General features: G+C 37.9%; 2 protein-coding genes across 2 annotated transcripts in view; one reads left to right on the top strand and one right to left on the bottom strand.

The window, feature by feature from the left end:
• The window catches only part of zcchc14 (zinc finger, CCHC domain containing 14), a 34,318-nt gene extending 19,860 nt beyond the window's left edge, over positions 1-14,458 (top strand). Inside the window, exons 3-13 of the mRNA XM_081356351.1 lie at positions 2,334-2,404; positions 2,593-2,664; positions 2,947-3,032; positions 4,302-4,396; positions 5,381-5,417; positions 5,498-5,783; positions 5,967-6,055; positions 9,334-9,455; positions 9,605-9,748; positions 10,389-11,498; positions 13,118-14,458. Coding sequence (XP_081212477.1) covers positions 2,334-2,404; positions 2,593-2,664; positions 2,947-3,032; positions 4,302-4,396; positions 5,381-5,417; positions 5,498-5,783; positions 5,967-6,055; positions 9,334-9,455; positions 9,605-9,748; positions 10,389-11,498; positions 13,118-13,173 — 2,168 coding nt within the window. The 3' untranslated portion in view covers positions 13,174-14,458. The remainder of the gene's footprint in view (positions 1-2,333; positions 2,405-2,592; positions 2,665-2,946; positions 3,033-4,301; positions 4,397-5,380; positions 5,418-5,497; positions 5,784-5,966; positions 6,056-9,333; positions 9,456-9,604; positions 9,749-10,388; positions 11,499-13,117) is intronic.
• Positions 14,459-14,952: 494 nt separating this feature from the next.
• On the bottom strand, positions 14,953-20,826 carry map1lc3b (microtubule-associated protein 1 light chain 3 beta). The gene is made up of 4 exons (XM_081356352.1): positions 20,691-20,826; positions 18,296-18,351; positions 16,529-16,635; positions 14,953-16,427 (listed from the first exon to the last, which is right to left on the bottom strand). The coding sequence occupies exons 1-4, from the start codon at positions 20,728-20,730 to the stop codon at positions 16,253-16,255; spliced, it is 378 nt and encodes a 125-aa protein (XP_081212478.1). The 5' UTR covers positions 20,731-20,826; the 3' UTR covers positions 14,953-16,252.
• Positions 20,827-26,060: the final 5,234 nt, after the last annotated feature.

The following is a 26,060-nucleotide window of genomic DNA, read 5'->3' as shown; positions in this document are numbered from 1 at the left end:
TCTACAGGATTTTCATGTTTTATGTGCTGCTTTTGGGCTCTTTGTGATTCATGAATAATTGAATTTGTTTATAGTGTGCTTTGTTACAACAATAGTGTAAAAATGCATAGCCTACCGGAGAACTGATATAGTTCAATATTTTAGTGTGATAGAAGAGCAAAATACTCTAAAATCGCATCCTCTAAAGGAAAACGCGTCACGTTCTATTTTAAACATCATATATTATTCATATATATTACATACATCGTATATATTCCCATGCATTCGTAATCGTAAACATCATGAAAACATCTGAATGTAATTGTAACATCCGGCATGGAATGTTTTAGTGATGTTGCACTTGAGCAAATACTCAAAAAAAAAATTTTTTTCTTCCAGATTAAAAATACTTTGCATCTCATCCCATTTGTACTTCACACATTTGCCTTTGTCCGTCTGTCATCTCAAACCACTTCACAAATCTCTTCCTCCTCTGGCGGTGACCTCTCTCTGGGTTTGTGGTTCGCTTTCACTCCACGGCGCACACTCACACTCACACACACACACACACATAAAAACACAGTGTAATGAGGGGTTTGGTGGGTGGAATGGGAGGAGCAGACAGGCATCTCTCTTTGCCAAAGGGAAAAGCCTCTTGCTCTCCGGAACATTCCAGATGAGCTCACACTCGCCTGCCGGAGTTGCGGAAAGAGATGAGACCATGAAAAAGCTCTGAAGTCTGTGCAGCACGAAAGAAAGTTCTGCGATCGATTATTAACTCTCATGTCGTTTCAAATCCGTATGGCTTATGCTTTCTTTTTTGAGGACCCCATTTTTTTGTGCTAGTCGCTTGATCTTATATTTAGAAATGGCTAAAATGTTTATCTCAGTGAATGAGAGAATTGAAGGCGATCTTCTGTTCTCGGATGTGTAGAACTCACAGAATTACATTCAGCTCTCTTTGTCCACACACACACACACACACACACTACAGGAAGTGCTGACTCTGCAGGGTATATTAAACACTCTCGCCCATGTTTACGGTGAGCAGACTCCGGATGTGTTCCTGCTCGCTTGTGTGTGAACGTGTGTGTGTGTGTGTGTGTGTGTGCATATGTACACACTTAAGCAGGACACTTAAGTCACACTAATAATATATGAATATCACAAACTTGGAGTTGTTTACATTTTTTAACGTTTTTGAAAGATTTCTCTTCTGCTCACCAAGGCTGCTTTTTTTAAAGTGAAAAACACAGTAAAACGGTGTATTATTACAGTAATATTGTGAAATATTATTACAATTTAAAATTGCAGTTTTGTATTTGAATATATTTTCAAATGTAATTTATATATGTGATGCAAAGCTGAATTTTCAGCATCATTACTCCAGTCTTCAGTGTCACACGATCCTTTAGAAAGCATTCTAATATGTCGATCTGGTGCTTAAACAAGATTTCTTATTATCAGTGTTGAAAAGAGTTGTGTTGCTTAATATTTTTGTAGAAACTGTGATCCATTTTATTTCAGGATTCTTTGATGAATAGAAAGAACAGCATTTGAAATATTAATCTTTTGTACCATTTTAAATCTATTTACTGTCACTTTTGATCAATATAATGCATCCTTGCTGAACAAAAGTATTAACTTTCTTTCAAAGAAACATTTAACATCAAACCATTTAAAGATGCCAAAGTTATGAAACAATATATATCGTCTTCTGTCGCTCCTTATTTTCTCTCTGATGCTCTTGCTCACGTTTAACCTTACTGTCTGTTTTGAACTTCACTGGTTTGCCACCAAAATATGTTGTGAAATGAACTGCCTGGAGGCTTCCTCCTTAGCTGAATATGCTCGAATGCGTTCTGACCTGCCAGAAACCGTCTGAGTGGTTGTTAAGTTCTGGAGGATTTTCTCACATACTCTTCTCCTCTAATAGAATCCAAACAGTCTGAGATAATACAGCCATAATTCATTGTGGAGAGTATGTGTGTGTAATTCACATTCAAAGCTTGGGGAGTGAATGTAACTCGTTCAGTTATTTGGGGTAAATGTATCTATATTTTTATGCGTGGAATGCAAGAGTGAAACAATCCAGCATTTCAAGACAAATCTCAACTTTGTGGCGAATATGATTTCATATATTCTGCATGATGTGCTGATTTGGTGCTCAAGAACCATTTCTTATTATCATACAATTTTGTGCTGCTTGATATTTTTGTGGAAACCGTGATGCATTTTTTTTTAAGGATTCTTTGATTAATAGAAAGAACTGCATTTAACGCAACAATTTAAAAGTCTTCTGTAACCAAACAGATTTGAACCTTTCTTGTCTTTTTTTTGTGCTTTTTTTTCAGTTTATGTTGAAAGAATTGAACTAAGAGGAGTTACACCCAAATCAGACAAACCAACAGAATACATCCTGGAGGTGAGTTTTGTGTTAGTTTCCAGTTCAGTTTGTTGATCAAAATCTCCTGCATATTATCTATGTTGTATCTCAAGCAAAAAGAGGTCCTTTCTGTAGTTGTGTCATATGTTTTACTGAATAATTGTAGCCAAAATGTAAAATGTAGTTGGCATGATTATATGTTTGTCATACTGTTGTCTTGGTTGAAGGCCTTGTGGTCCGACTCCACTTTGTCGACTGTCAGCAAAACCCCTCAGGAAGTGCTGGAGTTCATCTCCCAGGTGAGTGACAGTCATGTGTGTGTCGTTAAATGCGTGTTAGAAATGTTGAACCTGTGCGTAAAGACCAAAAGTCTTACAAATAAAACATTAGCCTTCCTGTTCATCCCAATTTTTTGCCCATCACTGGAACCGCTGGAAAGTTGAATAGTCGAAAAATGCTTTGAATTTGATTGAAGAATAATCAATGCTGTAAAGTTGAAAACCAGTGAATCTTCACAACTTGTCAGCACTCAACAATGAACTGTGAAAAAGTATGATTGTGTCTCTGTTCTCTCTCTTCAGCTGTCTCAGCTCTTTCCTGATGAATGTCTGGAGAAACTTCTGCCTCAGATGCCTGGACTTGATTCCACTCATGAACTAGATCCTCGGTATTTCTGCTTCTGAGTCCTAACACGAAATGCGCAAACAGATACACTAAATCTCATTTATATAATGTTTTTTATCAGGGATGGGTTATAAATGTAATATTTACAATATATTTTCAGACAGATAGATTTTAAAATAAAAGGCGCAAAAAAGGCCTTTTTTTAAGTATTTAAAGGTTTAGTAAAAATATATGTGGGGAAATATTGTTGTTTATTATTCTATATTGTTATAAATTAAAATGCTCATTTAATAAAATAACTTAAATAATAATTTTATTATACATTTTTATGGCATATACCGTATATATATATATATATATATATATATATATATATATATATATATATATATATATATATATCACATATACAGTATATAGATATAGATATATCATTCTCTCTCTATATACAAATAAATTAATAGTTTTATTCAGCAAGGATTCATTAAAATTAAATTTATATATAAACTCAAATAAATTACATTTATTTTTTACAGGAAGAAGAGTCAGTATTGTTGTTCCACTCAATGTTTATGGCTTCAAATAGTTCATTAGTAGGTGAAAAATGACTCCCAGTTAGTTTAAGTTTAATGTGAGACCAATCGACCAGGCCAAAACATGAGCATGATGGACTTGTTCTCAAGCCACTTCTTGGTTGTCTTTGCAGTTTGGGCAGGAACATTGTCAAAATAACATCTGATCATTCCTCTTTAGATAACAACTTTTCATTTGTGGGATGCAAACCATTCTGCAATATTCTCCTGTACTCTGAAGCATTAAATGACTTTTCACAGTGAAGTAGCTCACCAATACCAGCAGATAAAAAGTCCCCACACAATGACATTCTTCCTCCATGCTTCACTTTGCTAGAGATGCATTTTTGATTATATTTCTTACAAGATTTTTAAAAATCACCATCCAACTCATGTTTCATTGTGATTCATCAAAGTTCTCACAATTCTCCCCACAACTCTGCTGAACCACTCTGAGTCAAACTTTTATTCTGCCAAAAACTGTTTTTCTGAGACAGCGATGGTTTTTAAGTAGTGCATTTGCTTAAATTGAGCTAATTCCTGATCAATAAATTGTAGTTAAAACAATTAAAAGCTTAGTGTTTAGCCATATATACATACTCATTTATTTATTTTGTTACATTTCTTTATTCATTTTGTATCTCATATTTTGTTTTGTAGATCGTCCAGCCTTGGTTTTTGCTGCATCAAAACCAAATCAAAATTGTATTAAATTTGTGGATTTTTCCTCAATCCCACAGATGCTTGACCTCTTTTCCGCCTCATGTTCTCAAACACGACAAAGTCTGTTTATTCTTCAGCACTTCGTCCGCACCGCAGCTCCCTACTAGCACAAGTAAGCCCCTTATTTCCCCCTTGCAATGGTTCATCCCTGCCACTTCACCATAGAGGTTTGTTTCAGGACCACACCATCTCTTGGGGAAACGGGGTTGGAGTTTGTTTCAGCTCAGATGGAATTTGATTTGACCTGCTTGTGCTGAGATGCTTCAGAAGTGACCTCATCTTGGGAAACTATTAATAGGACGAAAGGCCACTAGAACCTAGATGTGTATCTGTGATGTTATTTTTAGTGGTGGGGGAAGGGACAGACACCCCCTTGGATAGAAATAAGTGCAAAATTCTTATTTATTGATAATGTGAATTGTAGAATAGTCATTGCAGATGTATTTTTCACCTATATTAGCCATCAAATACAATAAGAGAGGGCTCTGCAATAAGCAAACAAATCATTATGGACACTATTATTATTGTTAATATTACGATTGTTTACAACTCAATAGCCTGTAGTTGAAATAATATCAGTGCAAATGGGCCATTTGGTGCAGTGCTGGGCCTGCACCACTTTTATAGCTTTAAAATGTCGGTTTTATAGCCTTCCCCTTGAATTGGGCTCAAAACTCAAAATAAAGTTTCTGTACATAAGGATAAGTCATGGTAAGAGGAAATAAATCTATATATGAAGAGTTCAGATGCAAAAGCCTCTAAGTGCCATCTGAAAATTTCTTCTAGAATGGTCATTTTTTATCAAGATCGTATATTTAAGTTCAGTAATTTCACTTAAATGACAATTAATAGGTAATTTTCATTGCCATTTAAGTGAAATTACTGAACTTTAATATACGAGCTTGATAAAAATGACCATTCTAGAAGAAATGTTCAGAATGGCACTTGAATTACAAATGAATTACATATTTTTTCATTTTGATGTGAAAAGTGATGTGTATGTGAGATGTTCTTTTCTGTCCTTTTTTGACATGCATCTTTTCATGTCAAATAATCCTGTACTCCTTAATCACACTATCACTTCCATGTTTTTCAGATCTGGGCTGTTTGCTTCAGTATAGGGGAGCGAGCAGGTGAGTTTAACAACCCCTCACCCCAAACACTAACACTTCTCTCTTCTCTCCATCCCTAACCCTATGTTACTCTGTCCCAGGCCTATTTGTGGTGTCGCCAGCATCCAGCCTGTCCTAAGCGTCCATGCCCCCCTCCCGCAGAGCACCCCTGCACACCTGCCCCCTCTCCCCCCTCAGACAGCGGTGGCCATCCTCCCCGGCACTGCTGTACCTATGGGGGAGGGCAGTCCACCACAGACGCACCTCATAAACCCCGGACCCCTATCCCAGCAGCCCAGCCCGGAGCAGAACGGCATCCTGGACTGGCTTCGTAAACTACGGTTGCATAAATATTACCCTGTCTTCAAACAGCTAACCATGGAGGAGGTACGTGCCTTAAAGTGGCTCTTTCCCTTGGTATGAGAATCATCTCTCAGATAAGAGATTAAATGTATTTAGGTTCAGGGAACAGATTTCGGATATTGCTGCCAAGAAATACATCTGTCCTTCCTAACAAATCTCTCCCACTACAACTTATCTAAATTATGATCTCTTTATTCACTTTCTCAGTTCCTCGCTCTCACAGAAGAGGATCTCAACAAGTACGACCTCACTCAGGGGGCCAAGAAGAAACTAAAGACTCAGCTGGAGCTTCAGAAGTGAGTGTGATTTGTGCTCATAATATGACACTGACACATTTAAAGGTTGTATCAGCGATTTCAGGCCCAAACATAAATGATCACATTCATCTAATCTTTCCTAACGATCCGCTAGCTGCCCGCCCCATACGCAGTCCGTCAAAAAAACGTGTCTCTGTAGGCAGCCTAGGCTCTGAGATCTGCACACAAAAACAGTTGGTTTCACCAACACTCAAAAACAAAATAAATAGTGTTCCAACCAATCACCGACAGGGATGGGTGTTGTGAGGTTTTCGCGTGCAGCCTTCATAGGCGGCCGTGCATGAGCGCAAAACCTCACAACACCCACCCCTGTCGGTGATTGGTTGGAACACTATTTATTTTGGTTAGGAAAGATTAGATGAATGTGATCGTTTATGTTTGAGCCTGAAATTGCTGATAAAACCTTTAAATCTGTGTGTATCGTGCCATAAACCACCTTAGAAATATTCAGTTGTTGTTTAAACGCAGTTACTGCTGCTATGATAAATAGAAAATGCCCTCAAACATCCGGTTAGCACATTTAGCACCTTATCAAACAAAATATTACGACCACCTGCCTAATATGCTGTTGGCCCTCCGCGTGCTGCCAAAAAAGCGCCGACCCACCGAGACGTGGACTCTACAAGACCCCTCAAGGTGTCCTGTGGTATTTTGAACCAAGACGTTACCAGCAGATCCTTCAAGTCCAGTAGTTTGGATCGAACTTGTTGGTCCGGCACATCCCACAGATGCTTGAGATCTGGGGAATTTGGAGGCCTGGGCAACACCTTGAACTCTTTATCGTGTTCCTTAAACCATTCCTGAACAATGTCTGCAGTGGCCACTGCAAATGGCCACTTCCACCAGGGAACACCATTGTCATGAAGGGGTGTACCTGGTCTGCAACAATGTTTAGGTAGGTGACACGTCAAATTCACATCCACAGGAATGGCCGGACCCAAGGTATCCCAGCAGAACATTTCCCAGAGCATCACTTCTCCACCGGCTTGTCCTCGTCCCACAGTGCATCCTGGTGACATCACTTCCCCAGGTCCACTTCCCCGGCGCACATGTACGGCCATCCACATGATGTAAAAGGAAACGGGACTCATTGGACCAGGTGACCTTCTTCCACTGCTCCACAGTCCAGTTCTGACTCTCTATTATCGGCGCTTTCGACAGTGGACAGGGGTCTTCATAGGCAGTCTGATTGGTCTGTGGCTATAGAGCTGGTAAGTCCCGCCCCTTCCACTAATCCCCCTGGACCTCTAGGTTGAAAAATCGTCAATGCAAGTGAATGGGAGAAAATAATTATTTTCTGGTCCCGTTTGAATTTTGCCATGAATGTAAACATATGTTGTCTGTGAATTTTTTATAGAACTTTTCGTGTAAAGAATGCTACAATTTAGCGGGTAGAAGTTTGATACGGTTAGACTTTGTGTGAGAGCACTTTGTGGACTACAACTCTTCGCTGCTTTCGACGCGTTTGAAACGTCACCACCACTCGCACACGGCTCTAGCTCACGGATCCCGCTAAACATGGCTGTGTCTTTGGTGCACTTCACCGCCTTCTTTCAGGGAGAGGACAAAATCGTTGAGGTTGGCGAAAACCACGGGTAAGTCAACTTTACGGGGTGACGTCACATAGGCGACATGTAGTCTTTCTCGTTATGTCTTTTCCACAACTGCTAGCCGAAGAATCATACCATATACTGTCAAACTCGTGACATGAAAAATTATATAAAAAATTCACAGACAACATGTTCACATTCATGGCACAATTCAAACGGGACCAGAAAATAATTATTTTCTCCCATTCACTTGCATTGACGATTTTTCAGCCTAGAGGTCCACTTGGGGTTTTACGGATGGGCGGGACTTACCAGCTCTATACGCGGCAGTTTTGACACATTCCTTCTATTACCATCATTCAAATTTGACTGTATGCCACAGTAGACCTTCTGTTGGCTCGGACCAGACGGGATAGCCTTCGTTGCCCTTGTGCATCGATGAGCTTTGGGCACCGGTTTGTGGTTTATCCCTCTTTGGTAAATTCTCACCACTGCTGACCCGGAGCAACCCACAAGCCTTGCTGTTTCAGAGATACTCCGACCCAGTCGCCTTGCCATAAAGATATGGTCCTTGTCAAAGTCACTCAGATCTTTATTCCTGCCCATTTCTCCTGCAATACACTGATTACAAGAACTGATTGTTTGCTTTCCATCTAATCTACACAGTGCTTAATATGTGGCCTTGTTAGGAGATGATCAATGATATTTGCTTCACTTGCGACTGGTCATAATGTTTTGGCTCATCAGTATAAATGCAGCCTTGGTGAGCAGAAGAGACTTCTTTCAAAAACATCAATACCAACCCCAAACTTTTGAACAGTAATGCATGTAGATTTTATTTAATACATTAATGTACCATTAAAGAAATAGTTGCTTTTCTCCTAGTGAGAAAAAATAACAGCATGTAGGTTTTGAACGACATGATGGGGAGTGAATGATGACACGTTTGTTGACACGTATTTATAGCATGTTAACAATCTGTGAATTTTCAAGCAATTAACATGTTGGTAAATGAACAACTTACACTGTTGCAGAGCAGATCTCTTCCTTCAGATAAGAGTATGGTGTTGAAAGTTCACTGTCAGCACGGAAGTGGAGCAAACCACTATTCCTTTGTAAAAACACACCATTCTAATTCTTTTTCCATTTATCACATCAGCAAGTTTCCATTGCTCAGGTAGAGCTGTGGGAGCAAAGATATCAAACAGATAACAGGAAATAATCCACAGCTTTTCCATGCCTGGAAACAACAACAAATGCAAGGTTATACTGGTTCACGGGTCTCATTCTCAATTAAACGGTTCTCACTGACACTAATAGTGTTTATTTTTATTCCATGTGGTAAAGTGTCTGAACTGAAAGGCCTGTAAGGAATGTGTCCAGTTCTGAACCAGCCTAATTATACAGACCTAGCCGTATCGACTATATCTTAAAAAAATGTCTTGCAAATCAGACAACTGTTTCTAAAATCCCACTTTAACCGAAGTTGTCAGTATCTACATAGATGATCAGATTTAAGCTGATGCACTGCCAAAATTATGCACATGCATTGAGTGCTGGGATGTTTTTGTACACAGCGCCATCTAGGTGTCATTGCTGGGAAATTATGTTCTATAAAAAAACCTTTGACATTTAGGATTCAGTCATTGTTTATAATCAAATGGTAGATTTAAAAAATAAACTTTTATTTTTTGTTTTTTCTGTCAGAGAGAAGCTGGAGAAAAGATATGTGGTGTCTCACTTTCCTGTTTCCTGTGGTGGGGTTGCCAGAGTGACTCCTTCCAGTCACATCGGACCCCTGACACACATACACCCTGGAAGTGGCACTGGTACACACACTCCTGAAAAATCATACTAATTTAATATGTTTTGCATTTAAATTAAAATATCCAAAAGATTAAAGGAATGCCACCTAATTTTTTGAGGTGCAACACACTGCAAGACACAATATTTTTTTTATGTGTGTGTGTATGTTAAGAGTTACGGGTAGATGTCGAGAACAGCTCGTTGCCCATTCCACGGGACAGCAGTTCCTCCTCGGGCTATTCCAGTGCTCCTTCCAGTCCAATGACCCCTTTATCACGTGAGACTTCCTTCGACCGGGTCAAAGACCCTCACAGACGTAAGAACTCTTCTTTTTTTTTTTTTTTTTTTACCATACATATTTTTAGAACGGACATAATTGTCTACAATAAGTGTACATATATTACACTATGATACAAAAATCCATTTCAAACAGTGTTTTATTTTTTTATGCATTACATTATTTTAATTACGTTTGCTTGTGTCAGTATATAATAAATCAAGAAAGGGATATTTAAAGTATCTAATAGCGGTTCATTCATTAACCTGAATGATTATGGGATGCAGTACCCAGTAGTCTGATTACTTCTGTATACTGCACATGTGGCAAATGTAGTTGGTAATGGAGTATTAAGTATATTGAAAACTGACATGCAGTGAAAATGAAACATTTATTAAAATTATTAAGAATTACAATTAATAAATATTATTATTTATTAAAGGTGATGATACACAGGGCAACTTTTTGGGCAATATTGCTGGGCAATGTTGCCGGCAAGATTGCCCAGCAACATTGCTCAAAAAGTTGCCCTGTGTATCATCATTTTTATTAAATTTAAAACTTTGAATATTTTTTGTTGTATTATTATCATCATCATGATATTTGTCATGATCATGATACTTATAAATTGTTAATTCAATTATTGCATATTTCACTTTTGGTCTTTATCTTCTATCAGGTTTGGAGTCTGGTTTGGATCCTGGCGAGAAAGAGCGGTCATGCTTTCTCCTCAATCATGCGGTATCCACCGGTCCTACCCGTCCCACTGCCCAAGTCCTCCCAGTCCAGAATGATCCCTCCCAAATGAGTTTGCCCCCTCCCTCCCTACCCCTCCTCTCCCCAGGCCGGGTTCTCAACTCCCCCCGCAAACCTCGCCCACCCCCTCTCTGTTCAGAAGAACGTCCTAAACCAGTGGGGTCCGGGGTTGCTCTGGGTGTCCGACTTGAGAACATTTTCCCTGGGTTGAGTCTTGACGGTTCCTCAGGACACCAGGACATGTCGTCCCCCCGTGGGCCCCTCGCGGTGCTTCGTTCCCCTCCAGGTCTCATGGTGGAGACCAGCACTGCTCTCACCGCCACATCTAACACCCTCCACCACGTCTCTCACCCACCCTTACACTTACAAGTGTCTTCTTCTGTTCCAAGCACAGGATCGTACCATTTCTCTCCCCCGTCCTCCTGCCCGTCGTCGTGTTCCTCCACCAGACCCTCTTTCTCACCGGCCAGCAGTGTTCCCATGGCGGCAGTACCTGGCAATACCTACTGTCTAAACAGCACACCCGTGGTCACGCACAGTTCTAGCCCAGCGTCCACAGAGAATAGCGGTTACGCCTCGGTGCAAGCAAACAGCATTAACTCCAGTTCCTCATTGTGCGTTTGTAGTTCTTGCGGGTGTAGCCGCAACTGTGGCTCCTACGGGGCACTTCCAGCTAGCTACGCCGGCTACTTTCCACATCCGTTCTCAGGAACGTCAGTGTTCACGTTAGGTCCTTTGCTTCATTTCAGCCCGCTCCTCACAGGAAGTGGTACCGCCTCCCCTTTTTCCTACCCCCTGGTGGCCCCGCCTATATACAACAGCAGCCTATCACATGACTCTCAACAGAATCTTGTGCTTCCGCCAGTGCAGGGTTTTCTTGGAGGAGGGGGTGGTGTGTACCAGCCCCATGGAATCATGGGAAACGGAAGCTCTGGGCATAAGAAAACAGGGAATGTATCCTGCTATAACTGTGGGCTAAGTGGGCATCGTGCACAAGACTGCAAGCAGCCAGCAATGGACTCTGCACAACAAGGTAACAGCATTGTTTATTAGTAGTACTCGCTAGTTGACTCCTAACACATTAGCAACCTAGAACCCAGACCATCAAATTAGCAATGCCCAAGCAACCACCCAAAACCACCCAGGAAATGCGGCCAAGAACATCCCAACAAATGTAGAGCAACTTGCTAAAAACCAGAACACCTATTGCACCAACCTACAAACGCACTAGCAAAAATGGAGGAATGTGCTGTAAAACCACTCCACAAACCTCAGGACCCACCCTAACAACCATATAGAACACCCTATCAACCATAGAGCAGTGTACTAAAAAACACTCAAAGTAAAATAGTAAGCCCTTGGAATGCTCCAGAACGCCCTAGCAGCCATCCTGAATACTCTTGCAACTGTCTAGAAGAAGGCTGCGTGTCCACCAAAGTGTTTTTAGCCAGCTGAAGACGCCTCGCTGTGGGCGCTTGAGAGCGTTTTGGCAGCGCAGCGGTTTTTCAGTTGAGACGCTTTGCTTGCTATGATGCGGAATATCCGCGGAAGTGTTACTAGCATCTCATTTCACAGATAGTTTGTTTCTGTGTTGTTTCTATATAAAAATGGCGATAAAGTATTTGCTCTGGCTCTTGTTTTAAATGATTTTGTTCTGTTATTATGCTTGTTGTTGTCATCTGTTGACGATGTACAAGCAGAATGTGAAGGTTGGTCGGTATGGTGTTTGTCCCGCGCCTCCTCCACTGTGATTGGACAGCTAGGTAAAAAGTGACAGTGAAGAGTGCTTCAGCGTGATAAAGACGCTCAGCGCCTCGTTACGCTCTTGGCGTATTAAAAACGCGGCGCTCCCATTGAAAACGATTGGGAAAATATGCCAGCCGCGTGAAAAAAATGCTTTGGTGGACACAGGGCCTAACTGTAGCAACTACTCAGAACACTCCAACAATGACAAAACAAAACAACATTCATAAATCCTTAACAACCACAAAGAAACAACCTGGAAACCACTCACAACATTCTAACAAATGCAGAGAAACTTGCTAAAAAACATTCAGAACACCTTAGCAACCACATAGTAACAACCATCCAGAACACCTTTGCACCCTAATTAATAATTATAAATTAATTATATGAATGAATTTATTTTCAAAATATTTGAAATAGTTAAAAAAAAATAAAAATAAAGCTGAAATAAAATATAAATATTAGGGGGAAATATACTTAAACTTAGAAACTTAGTGTTATAGAAATAAATGTTGATTGGTGACTAATTGACTATATATATATATTTTTTTTTTATTGAATCAAATCTTTTGATCATTTATCACTTATCAAATCGATTAATCATGATTAATTACTTCTAACATAAGTTTGTAAATATATATTTATGTGTGTATATCTATATATATATATATCTATATATCTATATATATATATATATATATATATATATACTGTGTATGTATATATATATATATATATATATATATATATACACACATACATACATACAGTATATTTACTTTTATGTTACACAAATTGATTTGACGTGTGTGTGCGTGTGTGCACAAGCATTAGCCACATCTTCTTCAGAAATTGTAAAAAATAGTTAATTTTTGAAGAAAAAAACAACATGTTTTGCTTTTGCAGGGACATTTCGTCTGAAATATTCTCCGCAGTCAGACAGCCAGGACTCGGGGGACTAAACGATGAGTATGGACTTGTTTGGACCTGCACCTTCCTCAGTGTGTGTAAACATACTTGATGTGAGACCCCCACTGAGCAAAGACAGTATCTTTTTACAGGAAGATCGCGTTTGATCACTTATATGGCTTCCGATGAAAGCCTTGTGCCAAAGAATCACTTCACAGTGGATCTTTGTAAAGGGATGCTCAAAGAAGTGTGTTCTTCATACTCTTCACACTGTTCGTTTCACTTGAGACTCGCTTGAGCAAGTCACTGTGGAGCAGCCAACAGTGTATCAGTCAACATTTATCGCACATGTTGTTCTTGGAAGCAAAACAAAGAGGTAAAATGACAGATTTTGCTAGCCAAGTAACGTGCAATGATGGCCAAGTCTTTTTGCTCTTGGTGTGACAAGTCAACCTTTGGGAATAAAATACTGGCAGTTTTTTTTCCTGTAAATTCATAAAGGAAAGAACAAACTGACAATTGAGGAAGTGGAAATGTTGGTTTCCATTTTAAGAGGTCATTTATTGGCCTTTTGACTTCCGATGTCTTCTTAATCATCTTGTGTTATGTTCCTGTTTGTTGTAATCATGGTATATTTGTTAATGTCCTGGTTTTTGCTACTTTTGAATTATATTTTTATTACATGTTCTCTTCGCAATAAAGGTGCCATGTCAGCGGGACACTAAAATAAAAGACGTTTATACAGTCAAAGCACTCGAGACCGTTAAAGTCGAACTTTTCAGTTTACTAGCGTTTTTAAAACTGTAATGAAAAAGAAGAAATTGCTTCCCATATGTATGAATTTCAGCTTCTGAACTGAGAACTGAGCACTAGAGGAAACCATTTTTAATATCTCACACTAAAAAGGTCAAAACAGTGGGGTTTTCCACATTGTTTCTCAATTACATGGGCATATCAATTTTCCAAAGTGTTGAAAAGGGTCAGACTTACACAATAAGACCCATTTAGCCAATAGATGCCATTCCATTGATGCTGTTTCAAAGCAAATGGTGATATTTATGATCAGTGTTTTTCAGTGTCTAGCTGCCTTTTACAGAACATTTCTGTTTTTAATTCTAGATCTTGCAGTTGCTGGATATGCATGTTGCCTGATGATGAATTACTACGTACTGTATATATTATGTGTATTATTATTATTATTGCAGGAAAGCTTTTGACCTAAAACGACAATGCTGACGCAGCCATTTTATATTCAGAGGTGAATGTTCATTGAAGATTGATTGTTGAATTTTTGTATCAATTTGTCACTTTTTAAAATGAATTAAAAATGTTTTTGAGAATTCCTGTTTAAGCAGATTGATTTAACCGGTAAGTGTTATGTAAAAACATTGTTTTGCAATAATATTATTACGATTTAAAATAACTACTATTTTCTACTTGAATATATTTAACGATGTAATTTATTCCTGTGATGATAGAGCTGAATTTTCAGCATCATTACTCCAGTCTTCTGTCATATGATCCTTCAGAAATCATTCTAATATGCTGATTTGCCCCCCCAATTATTTGAAATTGACATATTTTACACTATTAAAGTCTTCACTGTCACTTTTGATCAATTTAATGCATCCTTGCTGAATAAAAGTATTAATTTCTTTCAAAAACGTATATAATAAAAAAGGACAAAATATTGGTTTAACGGTAATGCATGTATGTTTTAATTAATAGTCATCATTTTCCTATACCTAACCAATACAAAATAACCTTTAAATGCAGTGATGTTTCCCATATTAAATAATTTTGAGGGACATTTTCAAAGAAAAGGCCAAACAGGATGCATATTCCTCTTTTATTTTTAAAATATCAACAGAAATAGAAGTGTAATATTGCTGTAAATCTGAGCAGGAGAAACACAGAAATGAGCTTAGTTCGATAATGAGTTAAACTCTCATTCAAACAGTCGCTTTTGTAAATTGCACTATACTATCACATATGAATGTTTTTTGCATGAACAAAACGGGAAGAAAAAAAAAACATTTTAAATAAGAGCAAATAAATGCTCAGGAGAAAAGGCATCTAAGCTTATCTGTACAGATTACTGTAAGACATACAGATGGAAAGAGGTACGACAGCTCACGGTTATGTATTTATAAAGGCGTAAATAATCTTCTAATAAAATTGAAAGTCTAAAAAGCGTGCATCTACAAGAGCAAGGATGTTCGGGAAGCACCCGTGTCCATGGATTGAGGCCACAATCGCTAAAGCCACATTCATTCGCTCAATGTACCATTGATTATAATTCTATTTTTCCTCCTAAGCTTGCACTTTCAAAGCTTCACACAACAATCAACGCAGAATTTCATGTATTTTAAATAGCTTACTATTCATTTTCCTCGGGTACGTCCCACTGGAGCATACTTCAAATGTCAACGCAAGTAAGACGCCGTTTTGAACCTTGACTTACCCAAAGAGTTGTGAAATCCGAGAACCTCCGCGCTCATGACCCAATTAGCAAAAAGCTAGAGGGGGAGGTGAAAAGACTGAATTGCTTCTAACAGGAAAATGGAACGGCAGAAAACACAGCCGAACTCCACAAATAAAGAGATTCGACGGACAACAGGAGGGGTTAGAGGTCACCAGAGTGCGCTGGCAGCAACATGACCCCTCCAAGCTGAAATGGACCTAACGAATAACCTCCGAAACTATTTGGCCGCCTAACGTTACACTAGATGCCATTTCGGAAATGTAACCGCCAAGTTAAACAGATGATTCCATCATTACACAGAAGTCTTTCATTCAAGATTTGTGTTGAGTAAACCTGGAGAATTAGTCCAATTTACCATAACCTGTCCTACGACCTAAACACAATTACTCCTCATCCATTATGAAAACACAAATGAACAGAAGGGAGTTGAGGTTAAGGGGCTGAGACGTGGGAAGTTATTGAGCTTTGGATAATGTCTGGGATTGGTGAGGGATTCGAGCCAAATGACTAAAAGTTCAGATGGTTCCTGTTTGGATGGGGGTGGGGGGTGGGAAAGTGGATATGGATATATGTAGAGGAAAGGTCTAGAGTTCAGGGTAGGTTGTATCATTGTCCAAAAGAGTGAAAGCCAATCGTTTTGCCCTTTTTTACAGAGGACGCACAGATCCAAATGTCTCCTGGGATGCGTAGACCATGTACAGGAAGCCGTCCTCGTCCCGCTCGCGCTCGTAGACCTCAGAGATGGCAGTGGACACAGAGACCATGCTGTGACCGTTGACAAGCAGGAAGAAAGCCTGGTTGGAGTTGAGCTGGAGGCGTCTCCTATTAAAACCAGAAATGCGTTAGCAAAGTTGATTTTTCCCCAAAAAAATAATAATGAAAGAGATAAATAATAACAAAAGGCAAGAGGTAAAAGACATTACCTGATTATCTTAATAAGTTCGCTCATGTTTACGTGGTCAGGAACTAAAAACTTAGTTTTGTCAAGAATCGGCAGTTGCTTCTCTCCCTTGTATCTCTCAATGATGACCTGAAACAGAATCATTTACAACTTTAGCATATATGCATAAATATCATTTCTTTTATTTTTAAATAGTGAAGGAACACACACACACACACACACACACACACACACACACACACACACACACACACACACACACACACACACACACACACACATATATATATATATATATATATATATATATATATATACATACATACATACATACATACATACATACATACATACATATATATATATATATATATATATATATATATATAAACTTTTAAGTTAGATGTGATTAATCGATTTGACAGCTCTAATAAAATATAATATATACTGTATATATATAAGTAAGATTTTTAATGTTTTAAAATATTGTCTCAAGCTCAGCATGGCTGCATTTATTTGATCCGAAATTCAGTAAAATTCCATATTGTGAGATATTATTACAATTAAAATTTTCTATATACATATAAATATAAATAATGTAATTTATACATATACATATAAATAATGTTAATTATTCCTGTGATGCAAAACTGAATTTTCAGCATCATTACTCTTCAGTGTCACATGATCCTTCAGGAATCATTCTAATATGCTGATCTGGTGCTTAAAAAAACATTTCATATCAAATCGTCAATGTCGAAAACACTTGTGCTGCTTAATAAAGTTCAAAAGAATAGCATTTATTTAATATAGAAATATTTTGCAACTTTATAAATGTATTTACTGTCACATTTGATCAATTTAATGCACCCTTGCTGAATAAAAGTATTAATTTATTTAAAATAAAGTAAACTGACCCTCAAACTTTATTTTAAACCCTAAACGATATATTTTCCATTTTTATAGTTTTTTAAATTAGATTCCTAAATATTTATAATATTATTTTTGTCCACCACTTTCTGGTCCATTTAAAAAACAAAAAAAACATTGAATTTAAAGTTTAATTTAAATTGTCCAGACTTTCCCATTGAAAAGGTTTGTGTGTGTTCAGCAGAAGGGAAGTTGACCACTCTATCCTGGTCAGCTTGAATAACAATTGGCTCTGGTAACCCTGAGGCGCTGTCAATAGAGGTGACACCTGGCTACAATACCAATGACTGGTCTTTAAGAGGTTGATAAAGACCCTATACATACATGCAAACGCAGCCATTCATATGCTAGTTGTTTAACTAGGTCTATTGACAACCTTCCTTTTAAGATCATCCATAAGATTAACCTATTCTGTCCAATTCACACAGCTGAGCATGTTTTAAACTTTTACATAATGGCCTTGATCCTAAGGCCATCTGCTTTTGAGCAATTTACTTTACATCTTTTTTGTGTTATGCAGAAAAATAACATATGAGGATGAGTAAATTATGACAGATTTCATTTTTGAGTGAGTGAACAATCCCTTTAAATCCAGTGTTTTGTGATGGTAAAAAAAAAAAGATAGGATGCAAATGAGCTATTCCATTTTACTTCCACAGAAAAGGCACACCTAGAACAAACAGGAAAAATGTGACCATATTCTAATAACAATTCCATTAAATTTACATGTTCTTAATTATTCATCATTTCAAGGTCTATACTGGTAAAAACGTCTCCCATGCTAAGTGTGGAAGCCTTTTTAATTGGTTAACAAGTTTAATTTTCATCTCCAGCTCCACAGACACACACATCCGCTTACCGGGATCTTGTTTGGATGCTGTTCCCGGATCAGCCGAACATCCTCCACCCGCTGCTCTGTAGAGAGGAAGTAGGAGCGGATATTAGATGCAGGCAGATCACAATACAGGACGCATTAAACCACAGACATTTTACTGGGCTGGATATGGGTCTCAAGTATCAATCCATTCTCTAATGGACCAAGCTGAAATGTGTTAAACAGGTCCAAGTTAAACTTGTCAACTCTCGCTCAGTTTCAACCGAACAAGTAAGGTCACCGATGCAATTAAGGTTCTGTTCCAGATGAAACTGTTCTGTTGGCATACGAGAGTGCATAAATAATGACAGAATATTCATTTTCGGTCAGCTATCCCTTTAAGGACACACTCAAAAACAAGACTCCTGTGTTTATGTCTGTTTTTCCGAGTTAAATTGCTTGGAATATTAGTTTATTTCTGTGTTGTATAAGCATTTGTTCCACATAATTTTCTCTTAATGAGTTAATGAACAGAAATGAAGAAGAAACAAGGAAGTCCTTTGTGTACCATGCTAACTAGACTTTGAACAAAAGGCATGACTCAGCATGAGATTGCACGACAAGTATCTACAGCAACCATAAAATAATAAAACATCGATTCTAGAAAACACTGCTTTGATATTTCAGGAAATGTGCGTTTGAGTGAGGTTCATGACAGCACATGTTGCTGATGTATCACACGTGCATATTGAGCAACTGTGGTAACTTTAGAAGGCTTGACAACTAACCACACTCATTTCCGCGAAACTCGTCCTTTAGTTTCGTTTTAAATACCTGGTTCATCCTTTTGATGCCGTTTTATTAACAAGAGCATTCACTGTAGCTTAATGTGGAGCAGTTCAGATGGTTCTTTTAAAAACAAAGCAATTTAGAACCTTTATATACATTACTGAGGTAAAATAACATTCATTAAAATTATGTTTAGTATGCGTGTTCATAAAACTGTAATACAATTAAGTCATAAACATATTTCGAATCACTGCGAGTCAAAACACGTTCAACCGACTCGATAAAGTTTTACTGAGTCCGATTCATCAACATCCAGTTTGGTTCGATTCATTGAATTAGGCCTAATTCATTATTAAAAGACTTACACTCATGAGTTAGCATGTAGCATGTTCTTGTTTGGGCTGGTTATACCAACATTGGTTGGGCTAACTGGCTATTTACAACAAGAAACAGATGCTTTTGTATATAATTTTCTCTTATAAGTATCAATCCAAAAAAGTAGGCTACATTATGAATGCAAAGCCCAATATGTTGTCCAATTAAATGGATAGTTCACCCAAAAATTAAAATGGTCATAATTTACTCACCCTCCTGTTGTTCTAAACCTGTATGGGTTTCTTTATACTGTTGAACTAAAAAGAAGATATTTTGAAGAATGTTTGTAACCAGACAGTTGACGGCACCCACTGATTTCCATTGTAAAAAAAAATTATCTATGGAAGTCAATGGGTGCCGTCAACTGTCTGGTTACAAACATTCTTCAAAATATCTTCTTTTGTGTTCAACAAACGAAAGAAACTCGTACAGGTTTGGAACAACTTATGGACGAGTAAATGACGACATAATTGTAATTTTTTGGGTGAACTATCCCTTTAAGTGTCTGACTAGCCTAGTATGTTATACGCTATTTTCCACTTCAGTCCCAAAACGGGATGGAAACATGACAAGAGTGGTAACGGTTATGATGAAAAAGGAAACAATTAAACGTCGTTACTTCGCCTTCAAACAGGCCTGTAATTGAGCGCAACGATGACAATATCCGCAATAATTTTATTCTTTTTTAAACTGTCGAGGTGAACAGTCGCTAAATTGAACATACGTAATAATCATTCGGTATCGTTGTTTACTCGAGTCCTTCCAAATAACCTTAAACGTCGAGTCCCATCCCCCAATCCTGCAGCGCGGAGTTTAGCTAACATCTGCCCACAAACAAAGACAGTGCGACATAGGTTTTGATTGTGGTAACTTACGTTGAAAATAAAGTAAGAGTAATTCTTTTTATGTTGTTTGTTATGAGTCTGCAGTCTCTATGTTTGTACAGACTGAACATTAAGATAGCGCCTATACCCGGCCGACACCCTTAGCCTACAACCCAGTTTGACTACAGAGCAACAAGACCTATTTTTCTGTAACGCAATTAATATACGATTATCATAGAAGATGCGTGTATTACATTTATAAATACTTCAATACAATAACTACTGGACTTGGAAACTTACTGTATACACGATAATAAATAAAGAACAGCCATTAACTTTCCATGAATATAGTCTAATGTAAAGTGTCATGTTGTAAAATCAATACTGAAGATTTTATATAGGTAATACAGTACAAAAGTAAATTTCTAATGATATTAACTCGATGCACTTACCAAATGTCCTCCTTTGTTTAAATGTCTTCTCCGAAGGCATGTTTAAAATTAGATTAGACACCGTATTCTTTAGGCAAACCTGCCTACTTTGCTTTCTTTTTTTTCCCTGAACAGATCTTAATCTGTAATGTGTTTTATAATGCGAAATCGTATAATTCAGTTGCGTGTCGTTGCCTCGTCCTGTGAAGTCTGTCTTACCCAGCAAAACAAACCAGTCAGCTGATCTATGAGGTCACGGCGCATATGCCGTTTACACGGAGGAAAGGGGAAGAGCTTGAGGTTAGTCACTCTCTGATCCCTCACTGCTAGTTTTAAACAGTGGCTCACTGAGGCATATTTTTTAGGACATTTTGTGTATTTGGCAGTTCTTTTTTTATTTTATAAGGCTTACTGAGTTCATAATCTGAATTCTCGGGATTTGTAGAAAAGCTGTTTTCAAGTCGTTCTAGAAAGATAATCATTTTAGCCTGTCGACTGAATATTTCTCAGGATAGCTTAACATTCCCTTAAAGGGACAGTTCACCCAAAAATGAAAAATTAGGCCATGATTAGGTCATGATCACTCTGAAGCCATCCTAGGTGTATATGACATTCTTCTTTAAGATTAATTCAATCAGAGTTATATTAAAAAATGTCCTGGCTCTTTCAAGCTTTATAATGGCAGTGAATGGCCGTATATTTTTTGAAGTCCATCAAAGCGCATTCATTCGTGTAAGAAAAATGTCCATATTTAAATCTACACTGTGTAATTTTTTTAGTTGATTCTTAGCAAAAAACACGTAGTTCTTTCAAAAATATATGTGCTCATTAATGTATATTTACTTCTTTCAAGTATTCTCGTAAGTTTATAATCTGCCATTGAAAGTAGGCCTACATACGGGTGAGGGGTTCGAATGCCGGTCGCCATGTTGCCCCTCCATCTTGAAACTACATTAGCCAAAGAGGGACATACCTGTAAATTCAAGCTTCGCCTTTCGCGCTTTACACTCAGTGACACAGAGACGAATGCGAGGGGGAGATTACTCGCGACTGCCGGCAGATTTGAAAGATTGCTGATGGAGGATCACGCCTATTTTCGAGGACATGTAGCAGAGTCGCCAAGGAAACAAAAGAGAGAATTAAAACGTCAGCGCGACAGGCAAATCAGCAAGACCAAAGTTAATACTGGAGTAACTTTTCCCAGATAGAAAGAGCTCATGAGGAGCAAAGATTTTAAAACGGACGCCGAAGTTGCCTGCTTTCTTCTCGACAGGTAATTCAGCCTATTTGTGTAAATTCGAAGTTTTATAGTTGCGTCTAACCATAGCATGGTTGTGCATAACGCCAGAACGACCTCTAGTATAAGTTAACTTGCGTTACTTTTCCTCACGTCAATGGTGAAAAAGTATTGTTTACCTTGTAACATAAATCTGTGCTGCGACGGATCACAGGTGATCAATAGTTTTAAAGGCGCAATTGGACGAAGTCGAACTGGAAGCCATGTTAATCTTGGAATAATACGGCCACCGTAGGAGTTAAAACGCCCTCGAAACTGAAAGGAACAGAAACTAATATTCACTGGGTAGTCATATACAATTTCACCGCTAGATAGGGGAAAATATCACACAGTGTAGCTTTAAAAAAGCTTTATCGACTAAAATAACTAGCTTCCAGGCAGACGACCGTACACAAGTCGACTTACGCCAAAAGAGTAACACTTGTAGGAGTAGCGTAAGCTTTGACGCCTCTCGCGGTTCAAAACAGGGGTGGGCAATTGCGTTTGTAATTACATTGTGCGTCAAGTTCAAGGGTTAGTCTTTCGCTTTTAAGTTTTAAATATGGATTTTTTTCTTACACGAACGCATCGCTTCACTTCAGAAGGCCGAGACGCGTGGAGCACTTTTATCATGGATGGATGCGCTTTGATGGACTTCCAAAAAAATATACCCATTCACTCCCATTATAAAGCTTGGAAGAGCCAAGACATTTTTTAATATAATTCCGATTGTATTCGTCTGAAAGAAGAATGTCATATACACCTAGGATGGCTTCAGGGTGAGTAAATCATGGGCTAATTTTCATTGTTGGGTGAACTATCCCTTTAACACGTTAGGGCATGTTTGCTGCAAATTCTGCAATGGCCTTTCCATTAAACAGGCTTTTCAGACAGTAGGCTATTTAAACAGCAAAACAGTTGTGATTTTGCACAGTTTACACAAGCTATAGTGTGCATTAACCTATGCTTGTCCAGATAATAAAACGCAATAATACTGTTGTTTAAGTAGTGCAGAGATGAGTCAGACAGGGGTTGAGACTGAGTCATAGATAATTTCAAGAAAATAGATCTGTGTTTTTTTTTTTTCTTTCTTGTAAGTAACTACCATCATGGTATAGCCTAGGCCCCGGGTATGTTCATCGGTGTTGTTAGGGGGTCCGTGAAAATGAAAGTGAAACAATATAGACATTTCAGCATTGTTAGCTGCAAGGCTTCCATGAGCCATGCAGTTAAATTATTCATTTAATCAAACTGAACCTCTTGAATACTGAGTGGATTGTATGAAATGCGGCAGAATATTAATAACAGCAGAGCATTTATAGGTGAAAAATACAAAATACAGTTAGAGGGGAATTTGGCCAACTCAACAAGTGTTTTTTTTTTTTTTTAGTTAGTTAGTTATTTTGAACTTGCCATATGAGTCACATAATAGACTACTTTTTTTTACATTTTATGATTCAAATGACATCAGTGCTCTAACATTTTGTACAGTGGACAAGATAATTAACCAACAGGCTATTAATAGGTAAACATATGAACGTTTATTTTTTCCTCTCACACAGATTTTCCCATTAACCTTCTGTTTTGTTGGATGCGGCTCACTTGCAACTGGAACATCTGTGCTATAATTACACATTAGCATATTTATTTTTTAGATGACAAAGGAAAATCTTAAATATGTGTTTCTAAAATTCATACCCCAGTTCATACTACTGGCTATTTGGAGACTTTAAAATGCATAAATAAGACAATACTTAAAAAAGTATTATTGTAACTATTATATCATTATTTGAACAGCAGATGCATCAGTGAGATATGACTGGGAAAAAATCCCATCCAACACATTGCCATCCATATTCTATGAGTATTTCCGCAGTAAAAACCTGTTTTTCTTGGAGGTTAGAACTCAAATTAAAACCACCCAGATGTTCAGTAGCAATACATTCCTCTGGAAAATAATATCTTGCAACATCTGTGTAAAAATCCCCCCATACTTATTTAGATTCAGCACTTTAGACTTTTAATTTCTTAAACTGTATCAAGTTAAAAACAGTTGTGCTCATTTTTTCAATATATGTTTTTGATCTCAGGTTTTCTATTAGGGGCTTCTGAGACAAAACATGGTTGGAATACTTTAAAATGGCACACAAAAACCTCAGGAATTGGTAGTTTAATCTTTAAATGTAAATGAATAAGTAATTTTCAGGGCACAATCTTTACTGAAACGTTTGAAACCCACCTAAAACCTATAATCTATGGTTGCATTATAAGGAAAACCCAATTCTGATATCACATGATAGTAAACGTGACAAAAATAAAAGTGTAAATTAAATTGGCAAACAGTCAAACAATGCCCTAATTATTCAAGAGGGGGAATGGGGCTCCACAAATGTTTTCAGTTTATGCCTGGAAAAAAAAACTGCATCTAATTCACATGCTTTGCTTGTTGGTTCGACTTAAAAATCTGAGTATATCGTAGCAGAAACGTTGCATTAGAACTTAAGAATATTAAGTTGGCTAAACCAAAATCTAATCCACTAAGTATAGCCTACAGCCTATGAGTCTCCATATAAAACTGTAGAAAGACAGAGACTAGAAACATGACAGTAAAGCAAATTGCAAGTAAATCCAAGAAGGACAGTTCATTTATATTCACATGTCAATTTTCTTACCAACCACATGACATTGATGTAAAGAGATGTGCATTGATCTGTGAGTGAGCGTGTGGCCTGGTAAACCCCACATTACGAGGACAAAAAGTCCCCACAGAGATGGCAATATCCAAAATCCTTGTCCTTGTGTGGCCTTTTTTTTTTTTTGGTCCCCATGAGGATAACGGCATATAAATCATACTAAGTGATGTTTTTTGAAAATGTAAAAATGCAGAAAGTTTTATGTGATGCTAGAGTTAGTGTAAGAGGATAGAGTATACAGTTAGTACAGTCTTTAAATCATTATGTCTATGGAAAGTCCCCATAAAACATGAAAACACAACGTGTGTGTGTGTGTGTGTGTGTGTGTGTGTGTGTGTGTGTGTGTGTGTGTGTGTGTGTGTGTGTGTGTGTGTGTGTGTGTGTGTGTTATTATGGATCACTCCCAGTCACACTCCGTGTTCCTGTCATCCTCCCAGTCATCAGATGGTGGGCAGGCTCACTCACGGCTGGGCACTCAACTGATGGCAGCTGTCCTGTAGGAAGTGCAGTTGGCACGGGTTTATCTGCGATGTCTCTCCGTTATCTCGCCTTGGCATCGTGTCATGGTATACATATTCAATATTTCGGAGCTCAGTTTTTAGTCTCAACTTCGGGTTGATCCAAAAATGTGTAGAATCTTGTTAATTCGCAGCATAATAAGGTGTTTCGTAATTGTATTCATTATAAAATCGCAATTAGCCTCATATTGTCCATACTCGGCTTGGGCGTCTGTAGGGTTTGTCAGCGTACAGCAGGTGGCGCTCTTACACAATCACTGCCCGTCAGGATTACAGTCAGGCTTCTCCAGGGACTGTGTGTGTGAGAGGCAGTCTGCTATTTCTGACACGTCCTCTCAAACAACAAGCCTGCTTTCGGCTTTCAGCTTTCAGAAACATAAAAGCTGCCACGAAACACAAAAGATTTAATCCTGTAATTCTATCATTTATGATCCGGAGCGCATAACGTTGACTCGTTCTTGCAAAATACAGTGTAGCCTATTATTTATTGGCATTGTGCACCCTGTTCTTAACTGTACAATCTGATTTTATTAGCATTTATCATTTTGATCTTTTAAGGGAGAAAAGAACACTTGATGCATTTTAGATTTTCTTAATGCACAGAATTATACATGCACTATAAAACAAAATGTAACCCACATGATGCTTAGTACGGTGTGATTTTACTTAGACATTTACCTTTGACCCTTATATCCTCTTTATATGTCATTGGGGGTTTTATGCCTTTGATGATTTAATCATTTTAATTAATTTATTGATTGCATTTTTTATGCATTCAAAGTTTCTGATGAAAGTGGTGATGCTACCATTTTGTATTGCAGTGGACCGATGAGCAATTCTCTAATATATATATATTTGTGTGTGTGTGTGTGTGTGTATATATATATATTTATATATATATATA

Source organism: Scardinius erythrophthalmus (genome assembly GCF_964197995.2).
Source record: "Scardinius erythrophthalmus genome assembly, chromosome: 24".
Taxonomy (NCBI): domain Eukaryota; kingdom Metazoa; phylum Chordata; class Actinopteri; order Cypriniformes; family Leuciscidae; genus Scardinius; species Scardinius erythrophthalmus.
Note: the sequence above shows the minus strand (reverse complement) of the source record. Positions and strands in the feature narration are given on the sequence as shown.